The sequence below is a fragment of the Aphidius gifuensis genome, linkage group LG6, assembly GCF_014905175.1.
Source record: "Aphidius gifuensis isolate YNYX2018 linkage group LG6, ASM1490517v1, whole genome shotgun sequence".
Lineage (NCBI taxonomy): Eukaryota > Metazoa > Arthropoda > Insecta > Hymenoptera > Braconidae > Aphidius > Aphidius gifuensis.
In genome coordinates, this window is record NC_057793.1 from 8,398,087 (window position 1) to 8,413,196 (window position 15,110).

The window sequence follows — 15,110 nt, forward strand, 5'->3', positions numbered from 1 at the left end:
ACCAGTGCATTCTTCAATTGATAAGATGTAAATATTTAGACTGGTATACTGACCTCCGACAATAACTGTATCATTGTACTGAGTATAAAAAATACGTTTCACATAACATTTAGTCAGGCAAATATATTTTTTATCAGTATCTCGTTACAAAACTTTTATATATTTATGCATGGTTTTAGTTTTTTTATATGAAGTTGTTGTGATTATTTTTGAGATTTAAAAATGGCATTGTGTGGAATAAAGATTTGAAATGGAACAAAAAAAGAAATGAATAAACAAATTGATCCACTTGAAATATGGATAAAGGAAAAAAATGAATTACGTGATGGAATATTTGAAAGAAAATTGTGGAATGGGTTCGACGCCCGACACAACTACCAACCGGACATAACCAACAAAACAACACATAACCTATAAGTCAGCGAAATAAAAGTTTCATCCAGACATATATATAAAATTGAACTCACTTTATACCACAAAACCCATCAAGATTCAGGGGTGGTTACCGAAAAACTTGTTCGCTATTATTTTCAGACAAAGTTTATCCCTTTAAACACTCTTATTTCTTTTTACCTCATATATTTTTTTATTTTCTATTTTTCAAACTCTCAGATCAAAAATTTACTCCTTCATTCTTAGTGGTTTTTTTTTTTTCAAAGTTTAATTTGTAAACAGGTCTTTCAATAATCAAACACCAAAAAAAAAAAAAAATTAAAAAAACTTTATATAATTCTTTGAACAATGTGATGCAAGTTTTAGGTTTCCATTTGAAAATAATATTAACCATGAATTTAATCGCAAGATAAATCCAAGACAAAAAAAAATAATTAAAAAAATTTTTAATTGAAAAGAAAAATCATTTATGTTAATGTATGTATTTTTTTTTTTCGTTATACGAATGAATACGTTAAGTGTTTGTGACAATACCAGTTGAAAAATTTAATGAGTCAGCGGTTTGAATTTTTATTTTTTTTTTGGGGAAACATTTTGCGCGGACATTCTGACGCCAAAAGAGGTGTATTCTAAATGAGATTCATCGGTATATACGTCTGCAATTTTTAGTCCATATATCTTTTCATTTTTAGGAAACCTCAATTGTCAAAAAAGCACATCACCATGATAATGCAAAAGAAAAAAAAATAACAAACCTCATGTAGACGGTTCAGATTTAATTTCGGATGTTCATTGATTATTGATAAACTACTCATCATGACGATGCGTGTATTATATTTTTTTTTCATATCTACATGATATTCAGAAGCCATTGATTTACGTCTTTATAAAATTTATAATACTGTACATTAAATATTAATAACAATAAAAATTATTATCAACAAACTAATTTGCGAAAAAAATTAAAAAATTTTTTTTCTTTATAAATTTAAAAAATGGCGTTTACGACTATTTAACTCCAAGAAATTATGACTAGTATTTAAATTGATTAAGCTACTTTATTTCTATTGAAAAAAAATCAACTGGAAGCAATAATTGCAAGGTGAGAATTATATCATAACCGATACAAAAAAAAAATTTAAAAAAAAACACGATTCAATACTTGTTATCCAATTGATTCCCATTGATCGATCGACGTTAAAATTTCCCACGACGAGGAATGAGTGTCTCGTCATTAACGTGTTTTATATATAATAAAAATATATTTAAAAAAAAAATATATTTAAAAAATATACACGAAGAGCGCGAGCGTTGTACATGGTGACATGTCGAAGCGTCAGATAGGTGTATTTCACGTCACCAAGGTTCCAACACGAGGGCGTTACATACCACTTAAAAAAACATGTGTATATGTATTTTATATATATTTTTTTTTTCCTTTTTTTTCCACACTAGTAACGAATGTAATGTTGGCTGATTGACTTTTTAATTAAAAGCCCCAAGAATTATACCAGCAATTAACTACCAATATTCTACCTTTATCATTTTTTTCAACTGAATCAAAATGAATATAAAATTTTAAAGTTATTTTATTTTAAAAAATATATATTTTAAAAATTTATTATTAAATGTGCAATATTTTATATACAGTTAAAAAAACGTAAAATCAATTAATGTGCAAGTTAAATTGATGTCAATAATTTGCCATTGGACAATTTGTATATTGAAGATATGAAAAGTCGGCAACTACAAAGTCCAATAACAAAAATGACATGTTAGCAATATATCTAACTTTATTTTTTATATTTTTTATTTTTTAATATCATTAATAAAAATGTAAAATTTTTTTTTGCATTAAATTATTTATTAAAGCGATGATTCTTATTAATTTTTTTAAATTTTTAACAATTAATTTTGTACACTTGGTAGAGATGAAATTCAATCATTTAGTTCATCATGAAAAAAAAAATAATTATATAAAAAGAAAGTTTAAAAATATATTGTTATGTTAAAGATATTTTATCAAATAATTGAAGGAAAAAAATAAAAGTTTTTATTCATTTTGTTTATTGTAATATGTCATAAGTACTTTTGAATTTTGTAGAAATGTCTGAAAAAAGTGTTTATATAAATAGCCAGTTGTGAGCTTTTTGATACAATAAAATAGGTTCAATTTTATGCACTTGCATATGTTGAATATATCCTTGGACATTTGCCCAAGATAAAATAAATGGCATTAAAAGTGCAATAGCCCATTTCAACTATGTACTAATTACAAACGTGTTCAAATTAATCGTCATTTATAAAATTATTCAATGAAACAATAAATATTATATAATTAAGTAAAATACAAAAATCTATGACAATTAGACAAGTAATCAAGATAGAAAAATATTACTAAAATACAAATATTTAAAAATTATAGAACAATAATCATGGACATTTAGCTAACTCACTAAAAAATGACTAACAATAAATAAAGTAACATAATGATACAATAACACAATCAAGAAACAACATCCAAGTATTTAATCATTAACATACTACTTATATATATAAGAATTAAAGAGAATTCACTAAAGAAAGACAATCTGTCGAACGGACACTACCCATCCCGCTTAACACGGTCCGACTCCTTGCATCAGATGTTTACGCAGATCAACTGTCATGTATTACTGATCACGAAATGTCTAAATTCAAATGTAACCAAGATTAATCTGATTGCAAATTCTATAATTATTACATACAATAATTTTGGTATTAATCAATCCAAGTTCTTAATCATCAAGCTTTTTCTTTTCGTTGAATCAGGAGATATTACAGCGGAATCTGGTGACCATTCTGACTACGGCCACCCACCCGCTGACTGACCAGAGACTCTCCTTGCATCAGGGATGTTTTACGCTGATCACAATTTTATGTTCTATTTGAAGTCAAAATTAATTTCAAACGTTGCCAAGATTAATCATTACAAACAACAAAATATATAATTTTTCTGGACAATAATAAGCTTTTATTTATTTTTCCTAAGATTAAAAGTATATGTTACTCAACACCCAAGCTGAACTAGTTTTAAATGGAACTCCGGATGCAGAAAAAAAAATTTGCTGAAATTGCACTATATTATATCTACCCACACTACAAAAAACTCCATAGATGCACTTGTTAAATTTTATATACAATTGTGTTTATATATGTACATTTAAATTGTATATAAATTTATTTATTTTCATATTTTTTATTATTATTATATATCATTGTTTACAGTAGTTACTTGGAAATACTCTTAAAATGATTTTCTTTATCATCAACATATGAATTATTAAGTCACATTTGTTTTTGTGTTAAATAAATTATATATTTTAATATTTTTTAAGTCCTTTTATTATTTTTAATAATTATTTAATATATATTTTTATTTTTCTATGATGGTAATTGAAGAAAGTAAGTGCCAAAGCACGTTCAATATTTTTTCATGATACGCACATGTACAGCATTGAATTACCTTCATGCCACATTTACATTGTGTGAGGTCTTGAAACCCTTTTCCAGTCAGTATATAACCAATAACTATTTTTTTTAAATTTATTTGTATGACTGTTATTTGTATGTATATATTGTCCTTTTTTCATAGGCCGTTGTTATATTACTTTAGCCAAGTCCATTGTCAACCAAAGTCATTTCTTAACAACGGTATATTGTAATTATTATTTTTTGTATTCACCATTAAATAACAAAAGACATTAACAAAATATATACATGAATTTTTTTTTTTTTTAAATTAAAAATATTCATTGATCACTTAGCAAATAATCATTTGAAGATTCATCAGGTCATCCTATCAATTATATTTAACATTTAAAAAAAAAAAAAAAATATGTATATGATTCAAGTACTTTCGATGAATGCGCATTAGATGAAGAACGCGATGAATTTATTTGAAAAAAAAAAAATATAAAAATGTTCCAAGACGTTGAAGATAATGGTAATGGATTTTCGATTAACGACTTGTGGCCTCTGGTCTGTCTGACTGTGTGTTTCACGGTGTACACACTGCGTTTACTTTTGCCGCGGTAATACACGACAACGACTTTTTTTAAAAAACAAACCTTTTTTTTTTTATTTTTAACCCAAGTTAATTCATTATATTTTATACCTTTTATTTGATGCAATAATGACCTCGAACAAAGGTTAAAAATTTGAATGTTATTTTGTTTTTTTTTTTCAAGGATTATTTTTATTATAAAAAATTAATTTTTTAAAACTATGAAATTTATTTTTGTATTAGCTATAAAAATATAATATTATTATAAATAATTAATAATACAAAAATACATTTATAAAATATTTAAAATATATTTTTTTTTCATCTTGAAATTATTTTTATTATTTTTTTTAAAAAAATTAATTTATTCTCAAGTTTAACTAGGCTTTACAATCATTAACATTACTTGTTTCTTTTTATTTTTTTTTTTTTAAATTTTTTTTGTCGCTAAAATGTGTGTGTGTAGTTAATATTTTCTGAGAAATATTAATGCAAGCACAATGGACCCAAAGCAACGCACTCATGTTGCAACGTAAACTTATTGAAAAAGCGTTAAAATCCTTCCTGTGTTCGCTTGTTATTCATATTAGCACTATGCGACGGAAGAATTTTACAATATTTGTCCAACATTGGCAAAGACTTGGCCTCATTGTCACTCACAATATATATATTTTTTTAAATACACAGATATACACCAAGACATTAACATATCAACACACATAATAATAATATTATATTAATTTTTAGTCATTATTATCAACACTATTATAACAACAACTACATATATGATCAATTTTATCAAAGCATGCTAATTGCGCGTTTAATTTATTTTAATCTTAAACAGTACAAGTGTTATCAAATAAAAATAAACTTGATTTTACGGCAATCAAGACATATAATTAGAAAATTAAAATAAAAAAATTTTTTTTATTTTAATTATTAATAGTTTTTATGTTTTTTTTTTTTAATAATTATAAATTTTTTTTTTTCTTATTTTTTTGATCATTATATAAATAAGATTTTTATAAAAATATTTAACGGAAAAATTATGGATTAATTGCTCTGTATTGGCTCTATTATTTTTGTGGAAAATAAATTTAAATTTTTGAAAATTCAAAGGAGTTTTTCGAGGGGTAGTTTGATTTATTGAATTTTAATTTAATTTTTTTACTACTAAATTATTAATTATTATTAAAAATATGTAGCATTTTTATTTTTAAATTTAAAAAATAATTATTCAGTGACAATAAATATGTGAATGGAGATCAGTGTCTTTCTGTTTTCTAGGTATTTAAATAATCAGGTCTAACAAAGATAACACGAATGAAAAATAATACTCATAAATCACTACCGTACAAATTACTCGCAGTATAAAAAAACTAATTTAATATATTTTTTTTCAATTGATTAAAAAAATAATAAATAATAAATGTGATTTTAGTTTTTATCTATGCAATCAAAGATAAAATAAGCTGGAATTTTTTCTAATGTATGGGGTAATTGATTTAAAAGTTTGATCGATATTTAAAAATATAAATTTATTTTTTATGTATTTTAATAGACACTTATACGCATATACAAGTTATAAACGATATAAATAAAACCGTAATTTTTGACATGTAAGAAAAAACACATGAACGTTTCTCAGGTAGTTTTGAAAATATATATGTGAGTTTGGAAATACGGGGTTGAAATCTTGATCTATTGCAGGCGATAAAAAATAGGGGAACGAATATAAAAATAAAAAAAGGATAAAGAATTGAAAGGAGCGTAAAATATATAGAGTAAAGAAAAAAAAAAAAAAAAACTAAATTCACATTGGAAGGCTTAGATGAGGAACACTGTAAAATCACGTATAAAAGCATCTTACCAACCTCTCAACCCCTTTATTCATCCTACTCCCTTTATTGTATGCAACCGTTGGATTAAGACAGGGTAGAAAAATATATATTTTTTTTTTATTCGTTTTGAAAAGTCGTTGAGACTTAATAGGGGGTTGTTTAAAGCCTCTTGATAATCATACTTCTATGTATATACTAACAAATTACTTGAATTTTGAATTTTCTGTTGTTACAAAATTATTTTATTAAACTGGTTCGATAACAGAACTAGACAAGTTATTAGAATACTTATTATATTTTGCAAGATATTTTAATAATTATATACCTATATTCTTTTAAAAGTGACTCATGATAAAAAAAATGTTTAATGGAAATAAGAGAAAAAAGGAAAACAAGACAAGTAACATTTTAAAAATGAGCTCAAATTGATGATAAGAGCTTTCAGCATGGAGTTTGTTTGATTATTTTTTGAGGTGGTTTGATGGTTGGACTAGAAAAGTCAATATACATTTATAAATTAAAAGTATTAGATATGTTTCAAGTGAACAATAAATCATTAAATATTAATTTATAAATTGTGTGATGAAAATAAGCAGTATTTAAATTTTTTTTTCATAAGAAAATAATCAAAATAATAAATTTATCAACATAGCCTGTCTTTGACTTGTGTAGTTGGACAATGTTAAATTCCCATTGAGATTCAAATTTTTAATTTTAAATAATATAATCTCCTTTAGATCAGCGGTAACCCTGTCAATTGATGGTATTTCAAAAAACTAAATAAATCAATGACTATTTGAGACAGTCAATTCCTATCTAAAAGTTTCCAACAAATACGTTAATTTTTCAATTGAAATTCAAATAAAAAAAATAAAATTGTTTCTCCAATTAGCCTCGCGTTAAATATATCAATTTTTGATAATCAATTTATTTTTAAAAAACCCAAAAACTTGTGTTGAAAGTAACAACCAAAATATGCAGATTTATTTAATTTACAAATCATCCACAAAAATATATTCTTTGTATCAAAGTTCACATCCACCCTATATATAATAACAAAACAACCTCAAAGAAAATTATCGTTTTTTTTTTTTCCTGTGATAGAAAAAACATAATATTTTTTTTTCTCAGTTGTTTGGATGGAATCAGGTAACCGCGTGAAATGGAAGGGTGTAATATGATGAGGATATCGTGGTGAATATAAATAAAAGGGTTGATGTGAAAGGGTGAAATTGCACGTATGCATATACACAGACATACAATTTATTTGCGGTTGAAGGGTTGGAAGCCTTAAATGAATTTTTTAGTTTTATAATTTCTCCTCTTTCATTATGTCTTTGATATATATATACATATTTTTTTCTTTGAATTATTGGTGATGTATGTACTCGATGTAATATTACATTTATGGATGAATTTGTTTTATAATATATTTTTTGTTATCTTATATTAAATACAATTTGTTTTCCCAGAGGAAACAAAGTTGGGGTTTAAGTAGACAAAACACATTGTTGTAGTAATCATGTTACACTCACGTGCTTAGAGTGAGACGCATCCAGGCGCGTTGCGTCAGCAGCGTCGACGCATTGCGTCGGGCTGGCCTTCTAGTATCTGTTTCTGAAAAACCTCTCACATCCACCTTGACCAATCGTCTCTTTGGTCAATTTAATTATATAATTTATTATTATTTTTTTCTTATTATTTCCTTTTATTTTAATTAATCAATTTATTATTATTATTTATAAATTAATTAATAAACTTTTAAATTAAAAAAAAAAAAACAACACTATTCAAGTTGTCACAAATATTTCATTTGAAAAAAATAATAAATTTGATAAACCACTTAACGATAAAGCTGAGCACTTTCACTGAATTATTTCAAATAAAAAAAAAAAAAAAAAATTATAATAATAAATAAATAATAACTAAATAAATAACACACACGTTTGTTTTTTTTTTTTTTTTTTTTTTATCCACAGTCACGGAATGTAATGAATTAATCCACTATTAAAAATCCAAACGAAATTGTTAAAAATTGATAAATTGTAAATTAAATTAATTTTTTTTAATTAAAAAAAAAATAAAATAATTATTGTAGCACTGAATAATTGTTGTTGCTCACAAGTTGGATCATGTACCAACAACCCCCGTCCCGGTTATCGAACCGGCACGAGGTCGATCCCCTATCGACCCAAAAAACTGACAGTATTGAATAACAACCACTTGACGCGGATGAAAAATTCACTTTAATCGTTGCACGTGAGAGCTTTTCTGGTTCCTGTACGACTCGACGAAGGCATCTGGAAACGTGCCAACCTCATTCTTGTCGTTAAATAATAATAATAATTAAATGAAAATTTGATTTTCAATGAGAACAGGATTATCCAAATGAGAAAATAAAAAAAGGACAGTTGTCAAGCATTTGACATGACCTCAATATAAGCCAAAAAAAAAAAAACCACATAAAATCCTCCCTTAAATGACAGATTATGATTAATTCACTGACAGATGTAAAATTCTTCAAGAAACGTTATTTCTTTGTCAACGGGGGTTGTTAAAATAGGGTTGAATTAAATCCACAATTTTTTTTTTTTTTATTCTTTCTTAATCCACATGAAAAAACGCTCTTTTTTTAAATATATGTTTATAATTTGTTATTACTCCAATTAAAACACTTCACTTCACAATTTTAAATAAAAAAAAAAAAAAATCTTTTTTTTAAACTTTTTTTTTTTCATAAATTAATATAATAAATAAATTCAAAAAAATATTTATAATTGTTTAATTTATAATTAATTTACAATATTTAAATTGTGTTTTTTAAATTTTTTTTTTTTTTTTAAATTCAAACGAAGGCAGCACGAAGAGTGCCGCGCGCGAGTCAGCCCCACTAGTGTTCACTTGTCGCTTACCTGGCGGCAGTGGCCTGCTCGCCTCGCCTAGAGAATATTTTCTCCCCACCAATATACCCCAACACACGGCATCCCTCCAACCAGTGTAACATGCTTCTTCCCCCCACTTAATTTTTTTTTTTTTTTTAAACGGCATCAATCTACTCTACACACATACTTTTTTTTTTTTTTTTTTCCTACTTGCTCACTCACTTACTTGCTTATATATATTTATTATTATTATTGTTATTATTATTATTATTTTTCTGTACATTTTTTTTTTTTATATACAATTTTTTTCCCCTACTACAATTTATAATACAAACCAAGACTGAGCGAGCATAAGCAACTTTAGTCCTCAGTTTAAGTTCGATATCAGTGAGTTGTGTATTGGCAAAAAAAAAAAAAAAATTAGAGCATGTTGTATGTAATGGAAAACAAGAAATAAAATGAAAAAAAAATTCACTTGTCATATGGATTTTAGTGGGTGGTTTATTGTTTTTTTAAATAAATTTTTATCATGTCATTTTTTTTTAGTTCAATTGTGATTTGTGTTGTGAGATTATTATCAAAATTTAAATTAATTTTATTTAAAAAAAAATGATTATTGATTTTTAATTATAATTTAAATACTTTAAATATTTTTCATTTAATTTTTAATTTTTTTGTATTTAATAATAATAGAAAAATTGTTTTAAAAATTTATTTTATTTTTTTCAATTTAATTTAAAAATATGTTGATAAAAAAAAAAAATATGTAGGTTATCAATATTTTGATAACCTTAATAAATTGTTCATTGCACCATACAATCAGTAAAACAAAATTATTTATCAATATAAATAAAATGTTATAAAAAAAAAAATGTCACATTTTATTTGCTAATTAAATTTCCATTAATAACAATATATATTTTAATTAAATATTTCATCTTGTAATTTATAAGTTAATCAAACTCAATAACTCATGTATAAAATTATTATTTTAATCATTTAATAACACAATAAAAAAACAGCTTATAACAAAAAATTTTATCAATAAAAGTCATATAAAAATATGATCAAAACTATTTGATATTTGAGTCAACAAATAAATTATAAATAGACTGTGTGTTTTATTTGTCAACTAGAAGTACTAAAAAATAATAGAAAACTAAAAAACAAAAGTATAATTAATAAATATAATTGTGACAAGAGTAAATCTCTTGACAAAACAACAAATTTCAAGGGGAGAGACGACAAAAAGAGATAAATTGTTGATTTATCAATCAACGCCCTGTGATTATTTTGTGACACATGTACAAACAAATACATGAAAAATTTATAAAAACATATACTATAGCTACTACATATATTTTTTTTTTTCAAATAAAAAGTATCTGTATATAAAAAAAATTCACACATAATTGAGGCGGATGTTTTTTCTGTTGGCAAAGGTCTCGTTTAGAGATAACGATTCTAGAGATTGTCTATAAATACACACTATATATTGGATAGTAAAAATAAAAAAAAAATATACAATAAAGTTGTTAGTTTCCAAATTTTCATGGTTGATAAATTTTGTTATTTTTTTATTAGGGTCATTCTCGTTAATTAGCTTATCCATACCTGTAACATTTAACTACTTAAAAACATTCAAAACTGACCAACAAATGATAATGGTAATAAAATATTTCATGCCAATTCCAAAAAATTCTCAATTTCACGGTTCTTATTTTATATATGAACCTTTTTTTGATATTTTTTTTCTTCTTCTTCATCTTCATCAGCTATTTCAAGTTGTAACATTTTTTTTCACCGTTAAAATTCTCAGTAAAAAAAAAAAGAAAAAAATGCATGTCACTATAAAATTTAAGGAAAAAAAAAAATTTATTATCTTTATGATGATCAAAGTTTGACATTCCATTGAGTAGATTTTTATGACAATTGAAGAAACACCTTGGACTACCTCAATCTCATCATAAATCAATTATTAAAACATCAAAAAAAATTAATTTTTAAATATCAAGCTTGATTAATTAATTAAAATAAATTTTGGCAATTTTTCTTTCTCTATTTTGTGTATCAATTTACAGATCAATCGAATATTTATTCTTGAAATTAAATTATAAAGAGGAAAAAAAAAAAAATACATCAAAAGAAAATATATCAACTGATGATCATTTGTTGATAATACTTGATGATGATCTTGTAACATTTTTTTCTAAATTTTACAGCTTCTAGTATCGAGCAATATCAAGTGAGACATTTAAAAAAAAAATTTCGGTTTCTTTAATGATTGCAAAACAAGTATATATCCAAGTTAATCTAGACAACAGTCTGACAAACCAATGCTTTGAATACGAGTCGGAAAAAGATCTTGTGATTTTTATATCTTTTTTTTTTTTATTTATTTTATTTTTATTTGATTTTATTATGTTACATTGGTGCCAGTCAGTCGGGTTAGATAATTACCGAACAGACGACAAGTGGTAGTGTTTGATTTTTCACCCAAAAAAATCTATATGATCATTCCTGCACCTTCGTAAATCATAGAACAATACAACTTCGGCTCTCTTTTATGCACTACTGTTCTCTTGTGTATATAGATATATAGATATACAGATATAGTGTTTAAGGGTCTACCCAAGAGTTTAAAATTGTTGCAGGTCAGTTTGCCTCTCTCTATGGGTTCTTCAACGTCAACTGGTCGATTTTTTTCATCCCTTGTTTGCGTTGATTTTCGCACCTCTATGGAGGCTTCAATTAAAAATATATATTGTATGAAAAATAGCTATTCTTATGGGAGAATTTAACAAAGAACTCACTGAGAAATGAAAAATAAATTAGTTGGGAATTTATTTGAGATTTATATTAATTATGTTATTAATAATATATTTTAATTTGATGAATATAAATAAAACAAATAAACTGTGTAGGATATTTTTAAAGAAAAAAATAGATGAATGATTTATTTTTTGTTATTTTTTATATATTTTTTTAGTGTATCGAGAATGATCAAATTCTTCTACGACTTTATCAAAGACCTTCAACCTTATATATTCACTGTGTTTAATATTTTTTTTATTTTTACACTCAGCAGGTGTTATCTTTTGTACAGATATTTAGGCCGCTAGCAATCGATCTTTGCCATTTTATAATCCATTTCAAATCGATCGTAGATTGGTTAATATACATGATATATATAAATATATACTTTAGGAAGTATAAAATATATAAAAATTGAAAATAAAATAAATAAATGTGATTCGGTATGAATGCTTTTGATCTTTATCATCACGGTGCTTTGATCTTAACTGAGATCTATTTCTAGGTATTTTTTTAAATAGTTTATCAATGTTTTTCTATTTTTTTGATTAAAAATATTCACCTGTACAGACAGAATTTATTGTGTAGATATAACAAATAAACTGATTTATTTGATTTTTAAAAAAATATTTATTTAAGATAAATGAAAATTTAATTAACAAAAATAAAATAAATTATTTGAAATTAAATTACAAGGTTAATTGTTTATTTGATGAAAAATATGAAAATTATTTTTTTTTAAATATTAATTTATTTGTGGTTAATAAATTTTATTTGAAATTATAAAAATAAATTTCAAAAATTTATATACTTGAATTTTGACTTTTTTTTTTCTATAATAATTTCAAAAAATTTTCATACTACATTTTATTAAATAAATAATAAATATTAAATTTATTTTTTCAATTTTTTTATGTAATAATAATTACAAATAATCATTTATTTACTTTAAATATTTAATTTATTTTTCATACAAATTAATATTTATTTCGTTGAAAAAAAAAAAATGAAACTATTCAAATAAATGATTTATTTTTTTCAAATATATTTTTCATTTGATTTAAATATTTAATTTAATTTATACACAAATTAATATTAATTTTATTATAAAAATTATTTAAATAAATGATGTATTTATCATACATTTTTTTTCATCTGTGTATACATAAATATAAAATTCATTTCATCAATCAAACTTTTTTCACGAATAATTATTGTTCAAATTTTTACATTACTCATAAACAAAGCCATACTGTCATTTGACTTGAAATAATATTTTTTTGTCAATCATGACTCCTTATTTCAGTTTATTTCACTTATTTTTTAAGCCACAAAGTTATACATATACCGGCACTTCAATCTACAACGCCGACATACACAACAAACCACATTTAATTAGTTTGTTGTGGCAAAATGTACTTACGACTTTTTTTTTTAAATCATACACACATATGTAACTTAACTCCCGCGCACGCAATCTACAACACGCATGTGTGTTTCAATCGTTTCAACAAATAAAAAAAATTTCACTTTACATACAACGATACAAAAATAATTAAAAAAACATACGTACTTTAATAAAAAAAATTAAAAAAACATATACAAATACCAATATGTATATAAATATTTTAATAAATCAAAGAGTTTATAAATATTTTTAATGTAAATAATGTTGCAATAGAATTTTAAAGCATGACTAATTTTTCAATTGATAAATCATTTGATCTATACTCGATCGTTTGAATGAAATAACTTAATCCATCATCAAGACAAATAAACGATAAATAAAACTATGATATATTTTTTTTTAAATTTTATATTAACACATATTTACTCAATTGCTTAAATTTATTTTTATCTATTTAATATACTTTATGTTTATTTTAATTCAATGAAAAATTATCGTCATATTTTATTACATAAAAAAAAAAATTATTATTATATTTTGTCTCTTTGTTTCTTTGATTCGCGTGCAAAGAGAATACTTGTATTGATAAAATGGTAAAAGACACGAAGGTACAGTTTCATTTTTATCATGTCAACATTTTTTATACTTTCATCAGAAACTCCGATTATCATCATTTTAAAATTTAAAAAAAAGAAAACTCAATAAACTTTGCGTGTGGTCTTGAAAATTATATTAAACTTTTTTAATTTTAAAAAATATTAAAATAATCAAAAATTAGTCATGGTGATTTCTGACACCAGGTCACTCATCCCTCGTCAATTTGACGTAAAAAAAAAAGCAAATAAATAAAAGTGATATATATTTGAATGAAAAAAATTAATTATCAACGAGAAATTGGAATAAATTGTTGTTAAAATATATTGGCAATGAATTAAGATGGGTTTGAAGGAAGACGTAAAAAAATTTTTGGATGTTCCCGCCTTTCATGTGGATACATATATTTTTTTAGAGGCAAAATATGTAAAGAAACGTTTCAATTATATATGTGTATGTTGAGGGAGAAGTTGGTTCTCGTGGGGGTTGTGAGGGGGAGGGAAAAAAAGGTGGATATATACTAACTACGATATTTACGTCGACGCCTTCATCGCCGCGAGACCATCAAGACTACTCCAAAAGGTCGAATGGATACCTCTTTTTTTATATTTTTTTTTATTTTGTTTAATTTTTAAAATGCCTAGAGGCACAACAAACACCACACACATTGTACTTTTAGCTTTTAAAATGTATAATTTTTTTAAAGTAATATAATAAGTCGGATTGTAGCTGTTGAGTTTGAAGCTTGAATCAATTGTAAATTTTTGTCATTTGGAAAGAATATTACTATGCTAAATTTTTAGCATTCGAAATGGTATTAACAGAAGTAAATTAATATTTTAAAAATATAAATCATTTGTATAAAAAAAATTAAATATTTAAATCAAATGAAAAATATATTTGAAAAAAATAAATCATTTATTTGAATAGTTTCATTTTTTTTTTTTTTTTAACGAAATAAATATTAATTTGTATGAAAAATAAATTAAATATTTAAAGTAAATAAATGATTATTTGTAATTATTATTACATAAAAAAATTGAAAAAATAAATTTAATATTTATTATTTATTTAATAAAATGTAGTATGAAAATTTTTTGAAATTATTATAGAAAAAAAAAAGTCAAAATTCA

At 24.0% G+C, this 15,110-nt stretch overlaps 1 protein-coding gene across 2 annotated transcripts in view; it reads right to left on the reverse strand.

Moving 5' to 3' along the window:
• LOC122859339 overlaps positions 1-15,110 on the reverse strand; it is an 82,175-nt gene that overhangs the window by 29,135 nt on the left and 37,930 nt on the right. Inside the window, exon 1 of one of the 2 annotated variants that reach the window (XM_044162819.1) lies at positions 7,815-9,014. The exons of the other annotated variant lie outside the window; for it this stretch is intronic. Within the exon in view, the coding sequence (XP_044018754.1) occupies positions 7,815-7,834 (20 nt within the window). The 5' untranslated portion in view covers positions 7,835-9,014. Of the gene's footprint in view, positions 1-7,814; positions 9,015-15,110 lie in introns of those variants that run through there. 2 annotated transcript variants of the gene reach the window in all.